Raw genomic sequence first — 23,881 nt, 5'->3', positions numbered from 1 at the left:
CTTTTGTGTAGAAAGCTGAGTTTGGTAGCTCGCAAATGCATTATGCAATATTGGACATCCAAGGAGGAGCCTGCTTACTGGCACTGGAGAAACCAGGTTCACCTCCTGGCTTCATGGGAAGCTCGAGATGCAAAAAAGTCTGCTGAACGCAGAAAACAATTCCTTCAAGTATGGGCCCCATATCTACAAATGCTGAGCCCAAGGGGACGAAGCCTGATCATTAACACCTGCTAAGTCCTGAAGTGATTTCTCAGTGGCTCCCGAGGATACTCCTAACTAGGCTTGGTTTGCTAAGAGAGGGAGAGAGGGGAGGGAAGGAGGGGGGAAGAAGGAGGGAGAGAATGAGAAGGGAGGAGGGGTGGAGGTACGGGGAATAAAGTTAATGGTTGCACTGAAATGTAGGCCGAGACATTTTGATGTTTAAAATATTTTTGTACCATTACTTGATCAAACGGAAATCAGAAGTTGTCATTATCTGCCAGCAAGCATGGTTAGGCAAAACACTACAATATTCTTGCTAGCTGAATGGGAAAAAATTTGATAAGATTTTACAACACGGGCAGACCATATATATGGTTTTACCAGAGAGGATGTCTCTCAAAGTCGGGCTATAAGGAACAAGGCCCTTTGAGATATTATTCGGTAATGCAATACGTTATATGTATTACGTTCTCCTATGTTATGCTGTTGACTACTCTTTACAAATGGAATACTTTAATAAATAGATTCAAAGCAGAGGGATTAGGGACGGGGTTGGGGTTTTTGGGGATACAAAGAAAACTTCAATGACTGTGGAATGCTGAATGATTTTCTTGTACTTGAACAGTGTTCATGTTGAAGTTTTATGCTTGTTTGTATTGATCTTTCAGTCAATAAAAAGATTTAAACATAGACTGCACACATACATTGGAACTCTACTTCTGCTGCCAGGAATGTCTACACACAGTTTGTATAAATAGGGGCACCCTTTCCATTTCTTATGTTCATACAAGGTTGTGCAATTCTATACCTGCCATTTTCTGCATGTAAAAATTACCCCTATTATGTTCTAACAACTCTGTACCTAAACCACCGTAAGCTTAAGCACTGTGAAACAGATGAGCCAGGTTTGGATCCCCCAATTTGTTGGCGCCAAGGAGTAGGGAAGTGGAGATAACTCCTGTTACCATTGCAGCTTTTGCCATCAGGTGAAGGTGTGTCTAAGAGGATGTACCTTACCAGTCATTGGGCTAGCAATGTTATCTGGGGGAGGGCATCAAATATGGAAGGTGGCAGACACTTACACTTCCTTTTGCATGAAGAAATCTCATTCTAAATGAGATTTCTTCATATTTATGGAAAAGCAAAAATGCCGGGTGCCGGGAAAAATGGTGGAGGCTATTATTAAGAATAAAATTACAGAGCACATACAAAAGCATGGGCTACTGAGACAAAGTCAGCACGGATTTAGTGAAGGGAAGTCTTGCCTCACAAATCTACTGCATTTTTTCGAGGGGGTGAACAAACATGTGGAAAAGGGGAGCCAGTTGATATTGTATATCTGGATTTTCAGAAGGCATTTGACAAAGTGCCTCATGAAAGACTCCAAAGGAAACTGGAGAGTCATGGGATCGGAGGCAGTGTATTCTTGTGGATTAAGAGCTGATTAAGGGATAGGAAGCAGAGAGTAGGGTTGAATGGTCATTATTCTCGATGGACAAAGGGTAGTTAGTGGGGTCCCTCAGGGGTCTGTGCTGGGACCGCTGCTTTTTAACATATTTATAAATGACCTTGAGATGGGAGTAACTAGTGAGGTAATTAAATTCACAGATGACACAAAGTTATTCAAAGTTGTTAAATTGCAGGAGGATTGTGAAAAATTACAAGACTGGGCGTCTAAATGGCAGATGACGTTTAATGTGAGCAAGTGTAAAGAGATGCATGTGGGAAAGAGGAACCTGAATTATATCTACGTCATGCAAGGTTCCACGTTAGGAGTCACAGACCAAGAGAGGGATCCAGGGTCATCTCGTTGTGGAAGGAGTGTGAAAGATTACAAGACCTCATGAGACTGGGGGATTGGGCGTCCAAATGACAGATGAAGTTCAACGTTGAGAAGTGCAAAGTGATGCATGTGGGAAGGAGGAACCCAAATTACAGCTATGTTATGCAAGGTTCTGCTTTAGGAGTTACGGACCAAGAAAGGGATCTGGGAGTCATGGTGGATATGGCATTGAAATCTTCAGCTGAATGTGCTGCGGCGGCTAAGAAGGCGAACAGAATGTTGAGTATTATTAGAAAAGGGATGGAAAACAAACATGAGGATGTTATAATGCCATTATATCGCTCCATGGTGCGACCGCACCTGGAGTAGTGTGTTCAGTTCTGGTTGCCTCATCTCAAAAAAGATATAAAGGAATTGGAGAAGGTGCAGAGAAGGGCGACAAAAATGATAAAAGGGATGGGACGACTACCCTATGAGGAGAGGTTAAGACAGCTGGGACTCTTTAGCTTACAGAAAAGGCGGCTGAGGGGTGATATGATAGAGGTGTACAAAATAATGAGTGGGGTAGAGTGGACTGATGTGAAGCGTTTGTTTACACTTTCTAACAATAATAGAACCAGGAGACACAAGATGAAATTAGAATGTTGTAGGCTTAAAACAAATCGGCAGGGCTTTTTTTGAGGGGGTACTTGGGGGTACTGAGTACCAGCACCTTTTCCACTGTCTGCTAAAATTGACCCATGGACCCCAAGCTTTAATGAAAGAGCTCAGGCTCTACACAACAATTCTGCCTTGTCATAGATTCTGTGACTGGTTGCAGGAGGCCTGGCTATTGTGAGGTAGGTCCCTCAGTGATCACCCCCACCCTTGAAGGGTGGCCTGGCATTTGAGTACCGGCACCTTTTTTGCTAGAAAAGATGCACTGCAAATCGGAGAAAGTTTTTCTTTACTCAGCGCATAGTTAGACTCTGGAACTCATTGCCGGAGAAGGTAGTGACGGCAGCTGGCCTTGCTGAGTTTAAAAGGGGTCTGGATAGATTCCTTAAGGAAAAGTCCATTGATCATTATTAAATTTTGGGTTTTTGCCAGGTTCTTGGGGCCTGGATTGGCCGCTGTCGGAGACAGAGTGCTGGGCTTGATGGACCTTTGGTCTTTTCCCAGCGTGGCGGTGCTTATGTGTGCTCTGGCCCACATGGCACCAATCTCTGCAGAAACTGTCAAATTTGCAACTGTAACTTGAGAATTCGGGCCTGGGGAATAAACACGCGACCCTGCAGAGTGTTGAAGCACACCCCCAGATAATCCAGCGACTGAGACCGCTGCAGATGACTCTTTTGTGAGTTGACTACCCAACCATGGGATTGTAGGAACTGCACCAAACGATCTGTGACTTGTAGACTTTTGATACAACTTCACTCTGATCAGCCAATTGTCCAGGTAAGGATGAACTAGAATTCCCTATTTCCTGAGAGCCATTGCCATGACCACCATAACTTTCATAAACGTACGTGGGGCTGTAGCTAGACCGAAGGGCAGTGCCCAAAACTGATAATGCTTGCCCAACACCACAAAGCACAGAAAACGTTGATGCATGGGCTGAATAGGAATGTAGAGATAAGTCTCTGTTACATCTAGCACAGTCAAAAACTCTCCAGTACGAACTACCACTATGACGAAGAGAGTCTCCATGTGAAAACTGGATGCTCTGAAAGCCGCATTGACTGCTTTGAGATCCAGAATCGGTCCGAAAGAACCCTCTTTCTTTGGGACAATGAAGTAAATGGAATACCATCCCTATCTGAGCTCTGAACAGGGAACTGGACAAATTGACTGAAGATAGAGTATCCCTGACTACATTTGCCTTGAGGCGGAAACAAAAGGGAGACTCCAGGAAGGTGTCTGGAAGATGATGTGCAAATTCTAATGTGTACCCTTCTCGAATAACCTCTATAACCCACCTCCAATAAAACTGTGCTAAGCGAGCTCCCACAGGAACCAGAGGCTGGGCCCAGGATGAGCGGTAGACTGGAAAGAGGCTCCTGCGTCTCTGCCTCCCCTTCGAATTCCACAAAAGGACTGATTTCTCTTAAATAATCAGGACCGCATCAAAAATTGCATCCTCAACCGCGGCCCAAAAAGACACTACGCCCCAACTCCCTAGGCCAGTCCTTGGGAAGCTGCAGTACCTTAGAATATCTCAAACTGCGGACCAACTTGCCCAACTCTTCACCAAAAAACAAAAAACCCCGAAAAGGAAATCTACTAAGCTTAGCCTTAGAAGCCACATCCGTTGACCAACCTCATAGCCAAAGAGACTGTCTTGCAGCTACACCTAAGGTCACAGACTTAGCTGAGCCCTCAGCAAATCATACAAAGCATCTGTCAAAAAGGCCAATCTCATCTCAATCTTTGCCACTTCAGCATCCATCATGGACAGTTCATCAGAGCAGCAAAAGCAAGCTCTAGCTACCAAGGAACCGCAAATGGATGCCTGTATTACTCATTAACAAAGCCTCCATATGGCGATCCTGAACATCCTTGTCCATTCCAGGTGTTATGATTTTGTACCTGTTTGGACACCTTAAGATCATACACGCAGACGTACTTCACCCCTGTACTGTTCTCTTCTGATGAAGGGGAAGGGAGTGCAAGGGGGGGAACTACCAAGCGCCACCCCAGAAAAACAGTAGCCACCCCTCATTACCTGTACAGCATTCCCCCCTCCCCCCAGGTTCAGATATCTATTTCCCTTCCCAGCCCCACCACACTGCAGTCCTTCAATCCTCAGGCTGCCAGCAGCATCAGCAATGAAATGCATCCCCCCTGTCTTCTTTTGCACAAGGAAGTGAAAAAGAACATAAGACATATTGGGTCAGACCAATGGTCCATCTAGCTCAGTATCCGGTTTCCAACAGTGGCCAAGCCAGGGTACAAGTACCTGGCAGAAACCCAAATCATGGCAACATTCCATGCTACAAATCCCAGGGCAAGCAGTTGCTTCCCCATATCTGTCTCAATAGCAGACTATGGACTTTTCCTCCAGGAACTTTTCCAAACTTTTAAAAAATCCAGATACACTAACCGCTGTTACTACATCCATCAGCAAAGAGTTCCAGAGCTTAACTATTCATTGAGTAAAAAAATATTTCCTCCTATTTGTTTTAAAACTATTTCCATATAACTTCCTCGAGTGTCTCTGGCATGCTCTGGAGGAAGTCTGCCAAATCTAGCAGCTTGCGCACTGAGTCCTGCAAGTACACACTCGTAAAAGCTGGTAAGATTAAATATGGGACACAAGCGTAGAGGCCTGAAACATCTTATGTTCAAAAGAGTCCAAGGTTCTAGCTTCCCTCCTTGGAGGCACCAGAGCATAGTCTCTAGAACTCTTGTGTAATCTGTTGGATTGGTCGTGAGCCCTTGAGCCCAGTCCGCGGCCCGCTGATAGCAGAGGCCAAGGCCTAGGGGAGACCGCCCCGCCACTACACACCCCAGCTATCCAACACTCCTAGCCTACCCATACGCAGCACCTCAGGAAGAAAGGAAAATAGGCATTGAAGGGGGCCTCACGGCCGAACCGGAACTGATACACTCAGACCCACTCGTACGGGCCTCACGGCCGAACTGGAACCGATACACACCCAGGGAGGGGAGAAAGGAACACCAAGGGACCCAAGGTGCCAGCCGCGCACTGAACACCAGCCACAGGGCACAGGAAAAACCCACCATGGAGGCTCCACAGACCCAAGACAGAACCCCCCCAGACTACAAGGAAGGACACCAAAGGAACTAGAACGGGGTGCCACCCCCACCCCCCAGGGGACTAGCGCAGGAGAGGAAAATAAATACAGGAAGCGTCCTGTAACCACGGGAGGATACGGAGAAAACAGCTAAAAGACCGGGCTGCCACAAGAACACTGCAGCCAGGAACCCCCCAGGACAGAGGGGAGAAAGAGCTAACTAACAGCCACAAAAGCCAGAGACAGGTACAGGAAACAAAATGTAAACTAGCCCTCAAAGCAGAGGCCAGAGGCAAATTTACAAAAGGGATGAAGAAAATCCCCTGTCTAAAACACACAGAAGACAGAGGCAGAGACACAGTACACAAGGGGTTAAACTTACTGAACCAGAAGTCAGAGGCAGGAACACGGCGGAGGAAGATAACTGAATAAACAACCTGAGGGAAGGCCCGCAGACTAGTAGCCTGCCGAGTCGGCAGAACGGGGCAACACCCCCACTGAGAAAACAAAGTAGCTGGCCTCCCACAGAGAACTGCCCCCCCCATTCCCCCCATTTTCTATTTCTGTTGATGGCTCTCTCATTCTCCCTGTCTCCTCAGCTCGAAACCTTGGGGTCATCTTTGACTCTTCTCTCTCCTTCTCTGCTCATATCCAGCAGATCGCCAAGACCTGTCGTTTCTTTCTTTACAACATCCGTAAAATCCGCCCCTTTCTTTCTGAGCACTCTACCAAAACCCTCATCCACACCCTTGTCACCTCTCGTTTAGACTACTGCAATCTGCTTCTTGCTGGCCTCCCACTTAGTCACCTCTCCCCTCTCCAATCGGTTCAAAACTCTGCTGCCCATCTCATCTTCCGCCAGGATCGCTTTACTCATACTACCCCTCTCCTCAAGTCGCTTCACTGGCTCTCTATCCGTTTTCGCATCCCGTTCAAACTTCTTCTACTAACCTATAAATGTACTCACTCTGCTGCTCCCCAGTATCTCTCCACACTCATCCTTCCCTACACCCCTTCCCATGCACTCCGCTCCATGGATAAATCCTTCTTATCTGTTCCCTTCTCCACTACTGCCAACTCCAGACTTCGCGCCTTCTGTCTCGCTGCACCCTACGCCTGGAATAAACGTCCTGAGCCCCTACGTCTTGCCCCATCCTTGGCCACCTTTAAATCTAGACTGAAAGCCCACCTCTTTAACATTGCTTTTGACTCGTAACCACTTGCCTCCACCTACCCTCCTCTCCTCCTTCCTGTAAACATTAATTGATTTGATTAGCTTACTTTATTTTTTGTCTATTAGATTGTAAGCTCTTTGAGCAGGGACTGTCTTTCTTCTATGTTTGTGCAGCGCTGTGTATGCCTTGTAGCGCTATAGAAATGCTAAATAGTAGTAGTAGTAGTAGCAAAGGAGAGCCCCAGCTGGAGGCAAGTGAACTAATTACTCACACACACGCTAACAGAAACGAACCCAGACAGAGGAAACTAAACAGCAAGCTGAATACACAGACAGACACACACACGCTGCCACGAGATATCCTAAACAAAGGGAAAGTAACAGAAAGCCCTGAACAGGGAACACAGATTCAAAACCAGAGCACAGAACAACGTTCTGACAGAGAACTGCAAAGGCTTTAGCCACAAAGAAACGTAACGCCAAAGCAGGGGAAGCAGGAACATGTAGGCTTAAGTACTACCCACTGATGTCAGCTCAAACCCTGACAGCCAATCTTAGGAATAAAGTCCACACCCCTCCCCTGCCAGACTGGCAGAATCATAACATCTTGGCCCTTTTGAGGGTGGATTCAAACACCTGGGAATGATGAGGCAGCTGAGGCTTATCAAACCCAGAGGTACTCTGAATCTGGTACATGGTATCAATCTTTTTGGGGAGTACCAGGACAGACAGAGGAGACTCGCAGTTCTGCATCACAGTCTCCCTATGAGGAGACTCATAGTTCAGGACCTCGAGCATCTTAGCCCTGGGCTCGTTCTCCACTTCTACTGGAAATGGAACGGCAGCCTCCATTTCCTTAACAAAAGAGGGGAAGGAAAGGCTCTCTGGGAAAGACTTTCTCCTTTCCTGTGGAGAGAGGTCTCATAAAACTCCTACTCCGAGAAGTATTGGGGGTCAACATCTGATTCCCAAGAGCACGCCTCATCAGTATAAGCCAAAATTTCTGAGACTGAGACTGCCTCAACCTAGAGGAACAATGTCCCCGAGAGGGATGTCAAGGAGTTGGTTCTCAAATTGACTCCACCGAAGCTTCCTCCACCAACATCAGAGTGACGAATTGAGTGGCAGTCGATGCTGGGGATGCACGTGACACTGGCATTGGAGGCTTCACCAAAGGCTGAGGGCCAAGCGGGGCTGCAACTAGAGGCATGAAAGGTGTAAGCACCCTTGACGCTGATGCACTTTGCTGAATAAAGTTAGCCAGCAGCTCAGGGAGCACCTAGTTTTTCCTTTTGCCAAACAGTATAAACAGACTATCAATAGTAAATCAGAATGGATGTTTGAAAGGGGTTTAGGGAAATGGCCACTGAATACAGGGGATGGTGTTTTTCAGGTCCATCGTGAATACAATCTTTCCAATGTTGAGGATCGCCAGGGAGAAAGGAGGCAAGGGGAGAAATGCTGGATGGGGAGAGAGAGGGAAAAGGGGCAAATGCTGGATAGAAATGGGGAGAAAAGAGAAGGGGCAAAATCCTGGATGGAAGTGGGGAGGAGAGGGGGCAAGCTGTAGGTAGACACAGTCAAAAGAGAGAAACTGAAGACTGGATGTGGATAGAGGCAGAAAATAAAATTGAAGAAAGCTGAAAGGAAAAGGAGGAGAGACAAATGACAAACAAACAGGAAATCCTGGAAATAGAGGAAAATAGAAACCAGAAACTGGGAGCAACACAATTGAAAAAAAAGTACGTGGCCAGACTACAAAGGAAGAAAAAATTATGGATGGAAGTGGGGAGGAGAGGGGGCAAGCTGTAGGTAGAGAAAAATGACAAACAGGAAATGCTGGCAATAGACTTAAGAGAAGACGAGGAAAACAGAAAACAGAAACTGGGACCAACATAATTGAAAAAAAAAGTATGTGGCCAGACAACAAAGGTAGAAAAGAGGGCCGCGACGAAAAGAAAGAAAACTTATACTCAGTGAGAAAACTAAGACAATAAGGACTAAAAACTAAACAAAAAGAGAAGAAGCAAAACGGAAAAGCGGACACGCTACGATCTCCTGGGCCGAAGGTAACACAAAACCGAAAAAACTCCGTGTCACCTCAGTCACGGGAAAAAAGTAACTGACAATGTCACGCTTGTGCCGCGGGCAGGAAGCCGTTCGCGCATGCGAGGTGCGTTCTGCCTGCGAGCCGGAGCGTTCTAGAGAGATTTTTATTTTGCTTAAAAGTTTTGCTGGTTTCCTTGGCCGCCGCGGACGTCGACCCAATCGTGAGAACAAGCAGCCTGCTTGTCTTCGGAGAATGAGACTTGCTGCCTGAGTTTCCAATAGCAGATCTCTCTGTGTGAGGGTCCTGCCACTGAATGTGACTGAATGGCAACTACACACTGTTCTCCTTTCATTTAAGTGCACTTTGTTTCAGCAGTATTCATTTAGGTTAAAAGACAAACCAAACCACAGGCACTAGGGAGTGAGGCCTCATGGGTGTTTTGCAGCTGGGTTTGCTCAAAAAGCAATCCTTCTGGTACCATATTGGGCCCCTTGGGGAAATATCTGCAAGTACTGCATTGGGTCCTTTGGGTTGGTGCTTTTTATCTACTGTATTTATATAACCATTTTTCTTTTGTGGCTTGAGGAACACACACAGGGCCCCTTGGAGTCTTGAGGAATCCCTTGCTTTCAAGTCTGACTTCTCTTTTCCTCTTTCCTTTCTTCTCTTCTCACTTTACTCCTGGGGGAATTTTGCACTACTGCAGAGAATTCTGTAAAGTCTGCTTTTGCAGTGCAGAGTGGCACAGACACATTCTGACTACCTCCCTCCCTCTCTGCACACTCACTGCACCAGCATGGAAAGAGCAGGAGCTGCACAGCCGCAGGCTGGGCTGTTACTTTGGTACCTGGTAGTTCTTTAACGCCTTGTGAACCTGTGAGGCTCAAAGGAAGAGTCAGGCCAGGAATGGCAGAGGAGCAGGTAGCACAGCCTGATGTGTGGCTGTGCAGCTCCTCCTCTTGCCATGCTGGAGTGGTGAGTGTGCAGGGAGAGAGGCAGGGAGTGGGAGGTCTGGAAAAATATAGTGGGAATAGGACATGTGGGGGGATGGAAAATAGGTAGATGGAGTGTGGAGAGAGGCTGGAAAAAGGTGAATGAGGTGTGTGTGTATGCCACGGAAATGAAATGCAGGTCTTCAGGAAGGTGCATGGGAAACTGCTGTGGTGGTGTGGGGGGGGGGGATTTCATGCTTGGGGGAGATGCCAGCCCTTATAAAGGGGGGATTGTGGCCCAAAATAATTACAATAAAGTGTGCAAAATTTTCAATTTATTTTGCACAGTATTTCCCCAGGAGTATCTCTTATTTTCCTTTTTTTTTTTTTTTTTTTTTACTCATTTAATAAAAAGATAAAGAGCACATCAGTTTTTGCTTTGTCAGAAATATGATATAGATTGAGGGAAAGAGCATCAGTCACACAGGAGAGGTGCCAGAGAGTTTTCTAGACATTTCTGGGCTCTGATAGAGCGGATCCAACCTGTGCCACCAGGGATGATGACTGATAATATCTTGCTTGTCCATGAATAAGGGGAAGGTCTCACACCAAGAGGTGTGATGCAGAAGAAATCATCAGATGAAGTTGGGATAAACAGCACTCTAGAGAAAATGGATGATGGATGCATGGAACAGGGGCATGGGCAGATGGAGAGCTGCAGGGAAGAAGGAGGGCTCTCAAGAAGGGCATGGAAAAGGAGAATCCGCAGAAGTAGCAAGATTGAAGTAGGGATGAGATGGACTGAGAACCTGCTCCAGATATGGGACTAGTTTGAGACTGTGAAATCTGTTTTCAGAAGGAATAATGAGTGATGACATGTCAGCAAAGCCCAGCTTACCATGTCCCGAGGATTGAGGATGGTATGCTATAAGTAATTTACTCTTCACTCTGTGTGTCTTCCACATGTGCTGGATCACGTTTGCAGTGAATTGGACTCTACTTGACTACTGAACACATAATTCAGTAGAAAGGTAGCAGTGGTTTCTTGGGTGCCGGTAAGCATTCCACCCACATGGACTTCAGCAAAGCCTTTGCTACATTCCCCCACAGAAGACTCGTAGATAAGCTGAAAGGGTTGAATTTAGGACCGAAAGTCGTGAACTGGATAAGAAACTAGTTGACCGACAGGTGGCAGAGGGTGGTGGTAAATGGAATCCGCTCAGAGGAAAGAAAGGTGAGCAGTTGAGTTCCTCAGGGGTTGGTGGTGGGGCCTAGTCTGTTTAATATATTTGTGGGAGATATTGCTGAAGGATTGGAAGGGTTGCCTTTTTGCAGATGACATGAACATAGCCAATAGAGTGGATACCTAGAAGAATGGTCGAGGGTCTGGCAGTTAAAATTTAATAAATTAATATAAAAAGTAAGAGCAAATATAGAAAAAACAAGTCAAACAATTTACTTCGTACAACAACTTGGATAAGCAAAATCATTTTTATATCTTTTTTTTAAATGCAATTTAAAGTGTTTAAATGTGCTCAGTCCGTACCCACCATTATATCCCCAAACTTTAATGCCAAGAAGTGCAGAGTGATGCACATGGGGTGCAGAAACCGAAAAGAGAGATACCGGATAGGAAGTGAGAGATTAGTAGGAGAGAGATCTTGGGGTGTTGGTGTCTGAGGATCTAAAGGTGAAGAAACAATGTGACAAGGCAACGGCCGTGGCCAGAAGGATGCTAGGCTGCATAGAGAGGGGCATAACCAGCAGAAGAAAGGAGGTGTTGATGCCCCTCTACAAGTCATTGGTGAGGCCCCACTTGGAGTATTGTGTTCAGTTTTGGAGGCCGTATCTGGGCTGGGCTGTGCTCCGCCATCCCTGAACCTACCTTAAGGCACCCTGGTGGTCTAATGGTCTCGTCGGTGCTGCTCAAAGTCTCAACAGTCATTTTGAAGAAGCAGCAATAGCGGCAGCAGGCAGGAAAGAGTGAGATTCTTTCATGCCCCAAAGAGGCCACTAGACCACCAGGGCATCTTAAAGTAGGTTCAGGGGAGCACACTGAGGCTTGAGTGGGGGGCAAGGGCAGGCGGATGGAGTCATGTGGGGACTAAAAACAAGGTGGAGGGATATCATCTGTCTGCAGCTTGTTTACTGGAACCCATGGGTTCCAATCCCTCGCTCCTCTCCTGCAGCCTCCAACTCTGTCACTGATTCTCTTTGTGTGACTCAGCAGGAGTCCCTTTATCTTCCTGTGCTTGAGTGGAAATCCCCAGCTCTACCTCTGGCCCTGATGCAGTGATCCAAACTATTCTTTAGCGCAATTCTCACACTTTAATTTTACTCCCAGTACAATCTGAAATTTTTGCAGCAGTTGTACAATCACTGCAAAACACATGCAAATTGTGACTGAGAGATTGCTTCCAATGAAGTAAGAACACACGTTAAAATCAAGCATGGGGGTTTGTACTCTTCTCTTAGTGCCGAACCTTTACATCAGCTCAGGAACAAAAGGGTGAAGTCAACTCAGATCACTCAAGATCCCTGGTGGCCCAAGTGAGCCCCTAGACGATCGCACCCCTACCTGATCCAAATTGAAGCCCTCAGCCCCCCAGACCCCAGAATCCCTCACCCATCTCTAGAAGTAGGGAAGCAGGAGTAGTGCCACTCACTCCGGGTGCTGGAATCATCTAAAGTGGCAGTGTCTGACTCCCCAGTGGTGTGTCAGGATGCATTGCTAGGGGTCAGTCTCCCAAATAAGGCAGTGTTGTGGGGTCTGGACCTCCTAGGGATGCCAACTGTTTCACCTGACAGGGTTGATCCAGTCCTGAATTTAACTCATTGCATGCAGGGACTTCAGGTTCTGATTTCCCCATTGTATTCCCTAAGAAAAGAAAGACTACAAGTCCTTGCATGCAATGGGATAAACCCAGTTTAATTTTTGTCTACATAGTTCTAATTTAGTTTGTTGTCACTTATTATATACTTCGTGAGGGCCTACTTCTGTTCATATCTGAGCATGAAGTGTCTGATCTGTACTAATTCTGCTTGGTTTGTTTTCCAATAGGTGTATTAATGTTCCTATGTCAACAGCAATGTTCAGGGTGTTGTTTTTTTCTAGGAAGGACCTTGAGTGATCTCCTGTAAGTTAGCTTGTAAACATACTAGATTCTGTGGTCCAAATTGTAAAGAATGCTTTTTACTTTGTAGTAAAAAAAGTAGTTTTAAGAGCTACACTTTATTACTTTTACTTGAGTATTTTTTGGAATTTGTGCAGATGCACAGATGGCCCTGCTTAGTCTCTCTCTCTTTTCCATGTGCCTGTCTTTCAGAAAAACCTGAGTCTGGGCTTCCAGCAGTCTCTCTGAGTCTCTCCAGAGCAATCTCTCACCTGTCATAGGGTCTCCGTTCTCCGAGTCTTGGTCCCCTAAGGGATATGTCTCTGCCTCTTCTTTAATGTTTACTGAAAGAGCAGATGTGATCATTGGGATCTCTGTTAACAAAAGACACATTTATGTTGCTGTGAATTCCTCTATTACATAGTACATAAACCCTTAAACAAAGTGGGGCAATGCTTAGCTGGCAGTGGTCAGTGTTTCCTTAGATGCTGGCCGCTGGCAGGTAAATTAACACCTGGATATTCATTACCAGCCCCTATCTGGATCCTGGCACTAAATATGTGGGTACTCAGTGACCTGTTGAGAGTTACCTGGGTTCTGCTGATATTCAGCAGTGCTATCCAAATAGCTACCTGGATATCTTAGGAGACTTTTTGCTGCCTTAGTTAACTAGATAGCTATCTGAGTACTGCTGCTGAATATCTGCAGTCCTTGGGTAAGTCCTTCCTGTCTCCACCCCACTCCTGCATTGCCCCAGCATTAACTGTGGCAGTTTGCCCAAATTTCAGTGTGTTGAATATCTGGGTTTGGCAGGGACAAGTGCAATTTTCAGGATCCTCTCCTGCACAGTTAAATCACATTGACCTCAATGTATTTAACCCCCCCCCCCCCCCAAAAAAAAAAATGCAAGGCTGAGATCCAGAACTCAAATGGATAATTAACTGGATAAAGCAACATATTTGAATTTACTAGGCAAGCAAAATGGATAACTTTTGTCTGGACAAGTTGATAGCCAGCCAAAAGTTATCAGTTTAATGAAATGATTAATTAGAGGCTTGCTGGAATCAGGTTAAAAGTAACTGGATAGCACCAGTAAATCAGACTACATAAATAGCACATCTAGGTAAACCAAATAAGCTATACATTACACTTTAATCTGTTGTAGTCAGTGGTGCCGACTTAACAAGGAAATCATATCTAGTTTAACCGGATATAACACTACCTAAATACTGACCTCTATATATTTCAGGATGTTATCTTAATGCAGTGTAGACCTCTATCAAGTTGCAAATTGAGGAGTTCTTCAATGTTTCCTGCCCAAAACCCCAGCCTGAGAATCACCTTGACAATCCCCCAAATCACCTCAAGATTTACTCCCAGGATTACCAAAAAAAAAGGACCAGCCCTAATATCTTCAAGGGATATCCTGATGAGGGAGAAAATAAAAGGTCAGGGCATCATCAGCCTTCATTTCCAGCCACCATATCTTCAGTAAACACCATGAAGAAAAGGCCCCTCTTCGTGGTTCAGTACAGATATCAGGTCTGGCTAAAGCACAATAGTCCTTTAGGAACCAGGGCAGGAGTCAGGGTTAAAGCACAGACCATGTCCAAGCACTAGTATGTAAAGAGGATTCTAGGAGTGTTGGGGAACTTGAAGGGAAGATAAGAGGCCAGAATTCATTGTCAGGCTTATCTGAACATAAAGCAGGTTCAGTGACCAGCATCAGCCCCTTCAATTTACCTTTGTCAGGAATATTTTGGCCCTCTTTCCCATCTGATGCTTGCTCATCAGTGCAGTCTGGTTCTTCCACCTCTATAATCCTTAGTAAGATGTCAGGGCTGGCTGCTGTGTAATCTGTGAACAATACAAGCCCATAAGTGGTAGCTCTGCTATCATTTGCTATGATGTTAAGTTATCCAGGGAGGGAGATTTTAGAACAGTCCTGGATTTATGAAAACCCTGTCCTAATGCAGTTTGGAACCTGCAGCACTGACTTTCAATGGGTAGAATCAGGGACTAGAAACACTGATTTAGGATGGAAGTTCAAAACCAGGACATGCAAACTTGGCATCTTTGTGAATGACAGCTATTAATGAAATCATAGACTTTGGAACCGTTCAGAGAGCTCAAGTAGTAGACACGCCACATGATAGTAGTCCCGTAATACATTACCAGGACAAGCAGAACATCATAACCTCACATGCTAGCCGGCCTGCCATAAGATCCATCGCTTGCAACTTGTTCAGAACACTGCTGTGAAGATTCTCTATAATGCTAAAAAATATTATCATGTTACCCCTCTCCTTTTTGAACAACATTTGGCATCCTGTTGCACAACAATAAGTACCTAAATTAGAAAAAAGTACCTAGAATTAGAAAAAAACAACGCAAACAGGATAGGAGAGAAAAAAATGGTGGAGGGGAGGGTTCAGAGTGCTTCTAGATACTTCTATTGACCCACAATGCCTATTACTCCATGTCACTGCCTTATCTGGCCTCTCTCCTAACCCCTCACAGATCGTCTTGTTCCCTTGGATCCTCTGGCACTCACTGTCTGGTGACTCCTGCATCAGCACATCTATATATATAAAACTCACCCTCAACGTTCTATTGTCTGACGTCACTGAAGCCAAGGTTCGTAAGTTCGAAGCTCTGAAGCCACGAAAATCACATTCTCGGGGCCCCGCCCTCGTGTCAAACGTTATGACGTTGAGGGCGGAGCAATTCACTCACATCGACGGCGGCCAGGGCGGCGCAATGGCGTCACTGACGACAAAGGTGCGTTGGGTGGGGGGCCAGAGTCACACATCGATGGCAGCCACGGCAGCGCAATGGCGTCACTAACAACGAAGGTGCGTTGGGTGGGGGGGGGCCAGAGGAAAGCCTTGCTAGCACCTGTTTCATTGGCTCCAGAACGGGCCTTTTTTTACTAGTATATATATATATATATGGTAACTTCTTGTGAGACAGCTTTTTGTTGCCTTGCACCTTAATTATGGAATGTCTTACCCCCAGATTTGCGATCCATCAATTCCCAGCCAAAATTTAAGACTGCAATGAAAACATGGTTCTTCAGACAAGCCTTTGACTCCTTTTATCTCATGACACATCGATTTTGCTGTTCTCTCCCCAGCTCACTCTGAACCCCCCTCCCTTCCACCATTTTTTCTCTCCTATCCTATTTGTGTTCTGTTGTTTCTAATTCTAGGTACGTTTTTCTAATTTAGGTACTTATTGTTGTGCAACCCTGCCCCCCTTAATACATGTTTCGCTTTTCTTTGCTATGTCTGTATGTCATGGCCTACTCAACCTTTATACAATTTCTTTTTGTAAACTGCTTGATATCCTTGGATCATTTGGTGGTATAACAAATATTCAAACAAACAAATAGATACATCTGTATGATATTATCCAGCACAGCCCATAGAGGAGACTCTCCCCAGTGTTCTTTCTCACCTGTCATGGCTGAGTGGTTAAGGCAATGGACTTGAAATCTGTTGGGGTCTCCCTGCGCAGGTTCAAATCCTGCTGACTATGTGGCTGCAAGTTTGTCTCACTAGTAGAGTTATTTTTTGGGATCTTGCAAGGTACTTGTGATCTGGATTAGCCACTGTTAGAAACAGGATACTGGGTCTGTCCCAGTATGGCAACGCTTATGTTCTTATGTTGGCAATGGTGGAGACTGTGTCTTTGTCCAGTGTATCTTCCTTGAGGCACAGGAAGACCTGTGTCCCTTGATACTCTTGCCCAGACCCTGAACACTAGTTCAGTGGATCGAGGTAGGTATAGACTCAGGTTTCTCCTCAGGATTATTTCTTTGATTCTGATTCAGATTGATCCTGGGAATCTGATCAGGAGCCAGAGGTCCTCTTGGAGAAAGGGTCCCTTGGCATCACATCAGACCCCACTCTGACTCATGAAAGGATAAGCTCTCTCCCTGAGGATTAGCATCCTAATGGTTAGTGCATCAGACTTTGATCCTAGTGACTTGGGTTCAATTCCCTCTGCAGGTACTTGTGACCTTGGGCAAGTCACTTAACTATCCATTGTCTCAGGTACAAAAAACAGATTGTGAGCCCTCTAGGGACAGAAGTACCACCTGCATTTAACATGTACAGCGCTGATTATGTCTGGTAGCATGCTGCGTATGTCTTGTAGCACTATAGAAATGATTATTAATAGTAATAGGACTGAGAGGTGGACATCCATGACTTTGAGGCCCAACTGAAGGAGGCTTTGACATTGCCTGTGCATCCTTAAGGCAGTAGAGATGAAGCAGTGGGAGACCCCCTTCTCTGTACAGAAGAAGGCTGATTCTGTGTGTAGAGTTCAGAAGGCTCCCAGATTTAAGAAGCTCCAACTTCTACACTACTCGATGGTCATCGAATCTGCTCTGACACTCAATCCTCAGTGCCCCAATGAAGGGAGTCTTTTTGGGAGGAAGGTTTTTCAGAATGCTATCTATCTTCCCACACACATTCTTTCCAGCTCTTCACATTTGTGGAACTTAGTGTGCAGTGTGGCAGAATTTGCAGACACTGCCACCTGAAAAGGCTGCAGAGCTTCATCAGCTATAGCAAACTTAAGAAGTGTAGAAAGCACATGACGTGGACAGCCTATGATGCTTTTGACATGGAGTTCAGGGCCTCCGCCATGGGCATCAGGATGCGCAGACTCACCTGGCTGCATGCCTCAGACCTAGAAACAGCAGTTCAAGAGAAGCTGGCGGCCATCCCATACCGGGGACATAGTCTTTTTGTGACAAGGTAGAGGAGGTCACCGACCTCATTAAGAAACATACTGATATCAGTCTCAGCCCACTCCTTCCACGAGGTACTCGGCACAGCATAGGTACACTCCTCCCTCTCATCCACCCCAACCAGCCTAGAGCTCCTGCCCTTGTCAGCAGCAGCAGAGAGCTCAGAAGTCCCAGCTGGCTCCCAAGTCAAAGCAAGGAGTGGATTTTTAACTGGCTCCAAGAGAACATAAAAGTATCCATTCTGGATGACATACTGGTAGGAGGGAAGCTGAATTTTTTCCAGACAAGGCAACCTCAGACCAGTGGGTTCTCAAAATAGTCCAGATAGACTACACCCTTCAGTGGCCACTGAGAGCATCCAGGAATTACTTATAAAGGAGCTCTCTTCCCTTTTACAGGAAACAGCAGTCAAACTCATTGCAACCAGGGAAAAAAGGGAAGGGATTTTAGTTCAAGTAGGGAAACATCACTACCGTTATAGCGTAATACCACTTGACTTCATGTCCACCCCCAGAGTATTCACAAAGTGTCTCACAGTAGTCGCAGCATCGCTACACAGATAGGGGTTTCACATTTCATCACATGGGATAAACATAAAGGAATCCTGTTCGGAAGGAATGGATCCTCAGAAGCTTAGCCAAGATTGGGTGGCAGAGCCGGTAGGGGGAGGCGGGGCTGGTGGTTGGGAGGTGGGCCTTGTTCTGGGCAGACTTCTACAGTCTGTGCCCTGAAAATGGCAGAAAGAAATCAAGGTCAGATATACACATAAAGTAGCACATATGAGTTTAAATTGTTGGGCAGACTAGATGGACCGTGCAGGTCTTTTTCTGCTGTCATCTACTATGTTACAAGACAGTTCATCATTGATTCAAATAATATGCATGGAAAACTTGTGGCACATCTGTACCTGTTTTTTTGTGCCTAAATATGAGCCTTGGTAAAACTTCTTATACTTAAATTTTTTTTATGGGAGTTAGATTTTATTGCTGGTTTTCAAAGCTCTTAATAATTGCGTTTCTCCCACTCTGTGTTCCACCATGAAGTTATATCAGCCAGTACATCTTTTAAGATCTTCTCAAAAATCGTTTTTAGATGTTTCATCCTTTTGTGTGGTTTGACTGGAGGAGTATTGGTCTTCCACTTTTTATATAATGGGTCCTAAACTCTGGAATGCTCTGCCTGCTGAGCTCCGTGAAATTCAAAATGTAAATCAATTTAAGAAAGAATTAAAAACTCATGTTTTTTGAGAGATCACGTGAACTTCTCCGGCCTCTGGGATTTTGACGCTGATCGGATCCCACAATTGTGTTGAATTTTGGTTAATAACACTGCGGAACATCGTCGCACCCAGTTGAAGGTCTTGAGTTTGCAGAATAGCGATGAGAATATCTAGTAAAGGGAAGAGCAGGGGAAGACACGCAGAGGACAAGATGGCGGCTCCCGCGAGTCCAGTGGGCCCCTCTGTGTCTTCAACCTGGATCGCAGAAATAACAGCAGAAATGTCCACAGTGTTGAAGGACTTACTGGAAAGACGTCTGACTTCTATTGACACAAAGCTGGAGCGGATGCATCCTCAACTAGAGGATTTAGCCCGGGAATGCCTGGCCTTCCAATCGCGCACGAGCATACTGGAGGATCGGGTCTCGACTGTTGAGGGATCTCAGGATGGATTAAAGGCTCAAATGGCAGCTCTGGAAGCGAAAATTGATGACCTGGAAAACAGGTCACGGAGGAATAATTTACACCTCGTGGGATTACCTGAATCGATCATCGAAGAGAGATTGGAGGCTTTTTGGAGTGCTGGTTAACTAGAGAGTTGCAATTACAAGACGGTTTTGGCCCGCTACAGGTGGAGCGGGCACATCGGGTAGGAGTGCAGCGCCCTAATGCAACTAGACCAAGAGTGGTCATTTTACGGGTGTTAAATTTTGCCCACAAGCAGGCTATATTGCAACGCCTAAGATCGGGTAAGACTCTGACCTATGAGAATCAGAAGGTTCTTTGCTTCCAAGATTATTCTTCAATTGTGGCAACGAGATGTAAGACCTTTGCCCCTATTTGTTCTAAACTTTTTTCTATGAAGGTTTGGTTTGCGCTGTTGTACCCAGCCAATCTAAAAGTTACTTATAAAGGGGCGATGAAGGTATACGAATCAGTGGAAGCAGCATGGGAATTTCTGACACAGATAAAAAAAGGGGATTCAATGACAGAAACACCTAAGGAAGTGTCGTGGTGACTGACTAATCGCTATGATAAACTATTTTACCATGAGGTAGTCAAGCCTGTGGAATTATACTGAGAGCTTAATTGAAGGGGATCTGCTGGAACATGGAGATAAAAGTGGGACGATATGAAGTCCCCAACAACGCAGAGGAGTGAGCTACTGTATTGGTAGAGACATAACCCGAACTTCCCTTGAATAGCGACTTGATATGCATTGAGAGAGTGTTTTTTTTTTAATGTCTGTGCTATAATGTTGCTTAAGTCTGGAGGGAGTGTGGGGAGGTGTCAAATGTGATGGTTCCCATAAGTGAAGGGGTCGGGGTCAGGGAGGGAGGAGGGGGGTACAGTGAGAGGGAAGGGGAGGGTTGAGTTTGCATCTACAGGTTCAGGCTGGGGCTGATCGGGGAGTGTGGGAAAGAGAAGTTCATAGGAGTGAGAAGACCATATTACATGTTGTTGATCTCAAGGGCAAACTTGCTTGGGAGGGATGCTGGCTGGTACGTCCTCTAAGGCATCTCACTAAGGATTTGTTCATAAAGGTTTTGTATCAGATAGTTTCACATGGTGAAAATTGTAACATGGAATGTACGAGGAATTAACTCACCTATTAAAAGGTCAAAACTTTTATAACATCTACAACGACATAAAATAGATATTGCTCTGTTACAGGAGACATACCTCAATCAATTGGAACATGGTAAGTTGAAAACACTCGTGTGGCGGCTGCAGCTTCGGGGAAGAAAGGAGGGGTAGCAATACTAATCAGGAAAGGTGTGGCAGAGGCCATGAAGCCCATATGGATAGATAGGGCGGGTAGATACATGCTGGTGGAGGTGGTGGTTAATTGCCAGAAATTATTCTTTTGTAATTTGTATGCGCCTAATCAATATGATAAACTATTTTACAATGAGGTAGTCAAGCGTTTGCTACCATATCAGCACAGGGCTTTAGTAATAGGAGGAGACTTTAACACAGTGTAGGATTCTTCCATGGACAGGTCTGAGACTGGGAGAGCTGCATATTATTATTCTAATAAAGGGTTGCTCTGCATGGGTCAACTGTTTGACCTGGCCAATGTTTGGAGAGTGTTACATCCGATGGATAGAGATTATACTCATCTCTCAAGGGCACACTCCACTCAGGCCCGAATAGATGATCTCTTAATATCATGTCAACTGTTTGTTACAGTCTTAAGGGTGGAAATAGGATCTTACACTATCTCGGATCACGCATGGGTGTGTATGGAATGGGTGGTGGACCTGTACCCGGTGGCAAGCGTCGGTGGGTGTTCCCCCTAGAACTACAAACTAATTTGGCATTTCGAGAAAAACTCTTAAAATGTTGGAAGCAGTTTGAGCACTGTAATGAAAGGCATTCTGAAGGGCCCCTACTATACTGGGAAACCGCGAAAGCGGTGCTGAGAGGTGAAATTATAAGTTATTCCAACTTTGTGAGGAAGACGAGGGATAGGGAGATATTGCGGCTGAGCTCACGATTGTGTAGGGTTCGGAGGCAATATGGACGGATTCATGCGGAAGAACACAGACAACAGTTACTGGGTCTGCAGACGGCACTCAGTGAATGTTTACATGGATGGGCCCTCAAGTCTCAAGTTTATTACAAGTATATAAACATGGCAATAAGGCGAGTCGCTTATTGGCCACATTGATCTGTCCACAAGGTGAGACCAGGAAAATTATAACGCTTAAAGATGGTAAAGGGAAGACTGTGCATTCCGATAAAGAAATATGTGACATTTTCTTTTTTTTATTTATAAATTTTACATTCTTTACACAATTAACATGTATTGGAAATACATTGAATAATATTGAATACAAATATCCAAGTAATTATTTTAAGGAAAAATAGTCTTAAATCAAATCATTCAATTCTTTAGACCACAAATAAACAGAGGGGAGGGGGGTGATAAAGGCAATAGGAGATCAAAACAAAGATTTTTTCCCTTAAAGGTTACATATAACATAGTAACATAGTAGATGACGGCAGAAAAAGACCTGCATGGTCCATCCAGTCTGCCAACAAGATAAACTCATATGTGTATACCTTACCTTGATTTGTACCTGCCTTTTTCAGGGCACAGACCGTACAAGTCTGCCCAACAGTATTTCCCGCCTCTCAACCACCAGTCCCGCCTCCCATCACTGGCTCTGGCACAGACCGTATAAGTCTGCCCTCCACTATCCTCGCCTCCCAACCACCAACCCCTCTTCCCCCACCTGCTCCGCCACCCAATTTCGGCTAAGCTTCTGAGGATCCATTCCTACTGCACAGGATTCCCACGCATGTTTGAATTCCGTTACCGTTTTCATCTCCACCACCTCCCGCGGGAGGGCATTCCAAGCATCCTCCACCCTCTCCGTGAAAAAATACTTCCTGACATCTTTCCTGAGTCTGCTCCCCTTCAATCTCATTTCATGTCCTCTCGTTCTACCGCCTTCCCATCTCCGGAAAAGATTTGTTTGCGGAATAATACCTTTCAAGTATTTGAACGTCTGTATCAAATCACCCCTGTTCCTCCTTTCCTCCAGGGTATACATGTTCAGGTCAGCAAGTCTCTGCTCATACGTCTTGGAACGCAAATCCCATACCATTTTCGTAGCTTTTCTTTGCACTGCTTCCACTTTTTTAACATCCTTCGCAAGGTACTGCCTCCAAAACTGAACACAATACTCCAGGTGGGGCCTCACCAACGACTTCTACAGGGGCATCAACACTTCCTTTCTTCTGCTGATCACACCTCTCTCTATACAGCCTAGCAACCTTCTCGCTACGGCCACCGCCTTGTCACACTGTTTCATCGCCTTCAGATCCTCGGATACTATCACCCCAAGATCCCTCTCCCCCTCAGTACCTATCAGACTCTCACCGCCTAACACATAAGTCTCTCGTGGGTTTCTACTCCCTAAATGCATCACTTTGCATTGAATTTTAATTGCCAAACCTTAGACCATTCTTCTTGCTTCCTCAGATCCTTTTTCATGCTTTCCACTCCCTCCCGGGTGTCCACTCTGTTGCAAATCTTAGTATCATCCGCAAATAGGCAAACTTTACCTTCTAACCCTTCGGCAATGTCACTCACAAATATATTGAACAGAATCGGCCTGGCTTTTCCCAATATTTCTCTTTATAAAGAAAATGGCCTGGCTTTTCCCAATATTTCTCTTTATAATCAATCTGTTATCTTTCATTTACTCTTTCGGTTTAACGGTTAGCTTTTTCATTTCTAAAAACGTTTTGAAGTGATCTGGCTCAAAAAATATATACTTATTACCCATATACTTAATCAAACATTTACAGGGATATGCTAATAAATACGTTGCCCCTATAGCTCTAGTTTCTTCTCTGAGAGTCGAGTTGTTTTACTAACATCTGGATATATCCAAATTCTCTGACCACAAAAAGTCTTTAGGGAATTTTTAAAGTATATTTTCATCACTGAGTTTGTCCTGCTCGAAGACAAATGAAACCAGTAGAGTTCTACGTTGTTCTATGTCACATAACGATTCTTCTAATATTAATGAGATATCCAAAAGTTCTTGTTGATTTTGTTGATTAGAAGAAATGTTCCTTAAATGTGTCTTTTCACCGCTAGTTCCAGGTTCAGCTTGCATAGGAATCGGTAAGTAATAAGTTTTATTTAATGGAGGTATAGCTGAAGCTGGATATAGTAGTATTTCCTGTAGGTATTTTTTAAATAAATCAGTAGAACTCATCCCATGTACCAAAGGAAACGTCAATATTCTCAAGTTCAAACGTCTATTGAAATTTTCAATTTGTTCTATTTTCTTATGTACTGTAGTTTTATCTAATACCAAAGTCTCAGTGGTAGCTTTTAAAGATTTCAGATCTTGTTGAAATTGTTCAGTTTGTATTGCAGATTCCTGT

At 45.0% G+C, this 23,881-nt stretch overlaps 1 protein-coding gene across 2 annotated transcripts in view; it reads right to left on the bottom strand.

The window, feature by feature from the left end:
• Positions 1-23,881, bottom strand: part of LOC115457898 (zinc finger protein 436-like) — a 100,886-nt gene that overhangs the window by 3,030 nt on the left and 73,975 nt on the right. For both annotated transcript variants that reach the window (XM_030187578.1, XM_030187579.1), the window contains exons 5-6: positions 14,734-14,847; positions 13,263-13,364 (exon numbers count right to left, since the gene is read on the bottom strand). In XM_030187578.1, coding sequence (XP_030043438.1) covers positions 13,263-13,364; positions 14,734-14,847 — 216 coding nt within the window. The remainder of the gene's footprint in view (positions 1-13,262; positions 13,365-14,733; positions 14,848-23,881) is intronic.

This window comes from Microcaecilia unicolor, chromosome 14 (genome assembly GCF_901765095.1).
Source record: "Microcaecilia unicolor chromosome 14, aMicUni1.1, whole genome shotgun sequence".
Classification (NCBI taxonomy): domain Eukaryota; kingdom Metazoa; phylum Chordata; class Amphibia; order Gymnophiona; family Siphonopidae; genus Microcaecilia; species Microcaecilia unicolor.
Note: the sequence above shows the minus strand (reverse complement) of the source record. Positions and strands in the feature narration are given on the sequence as shown.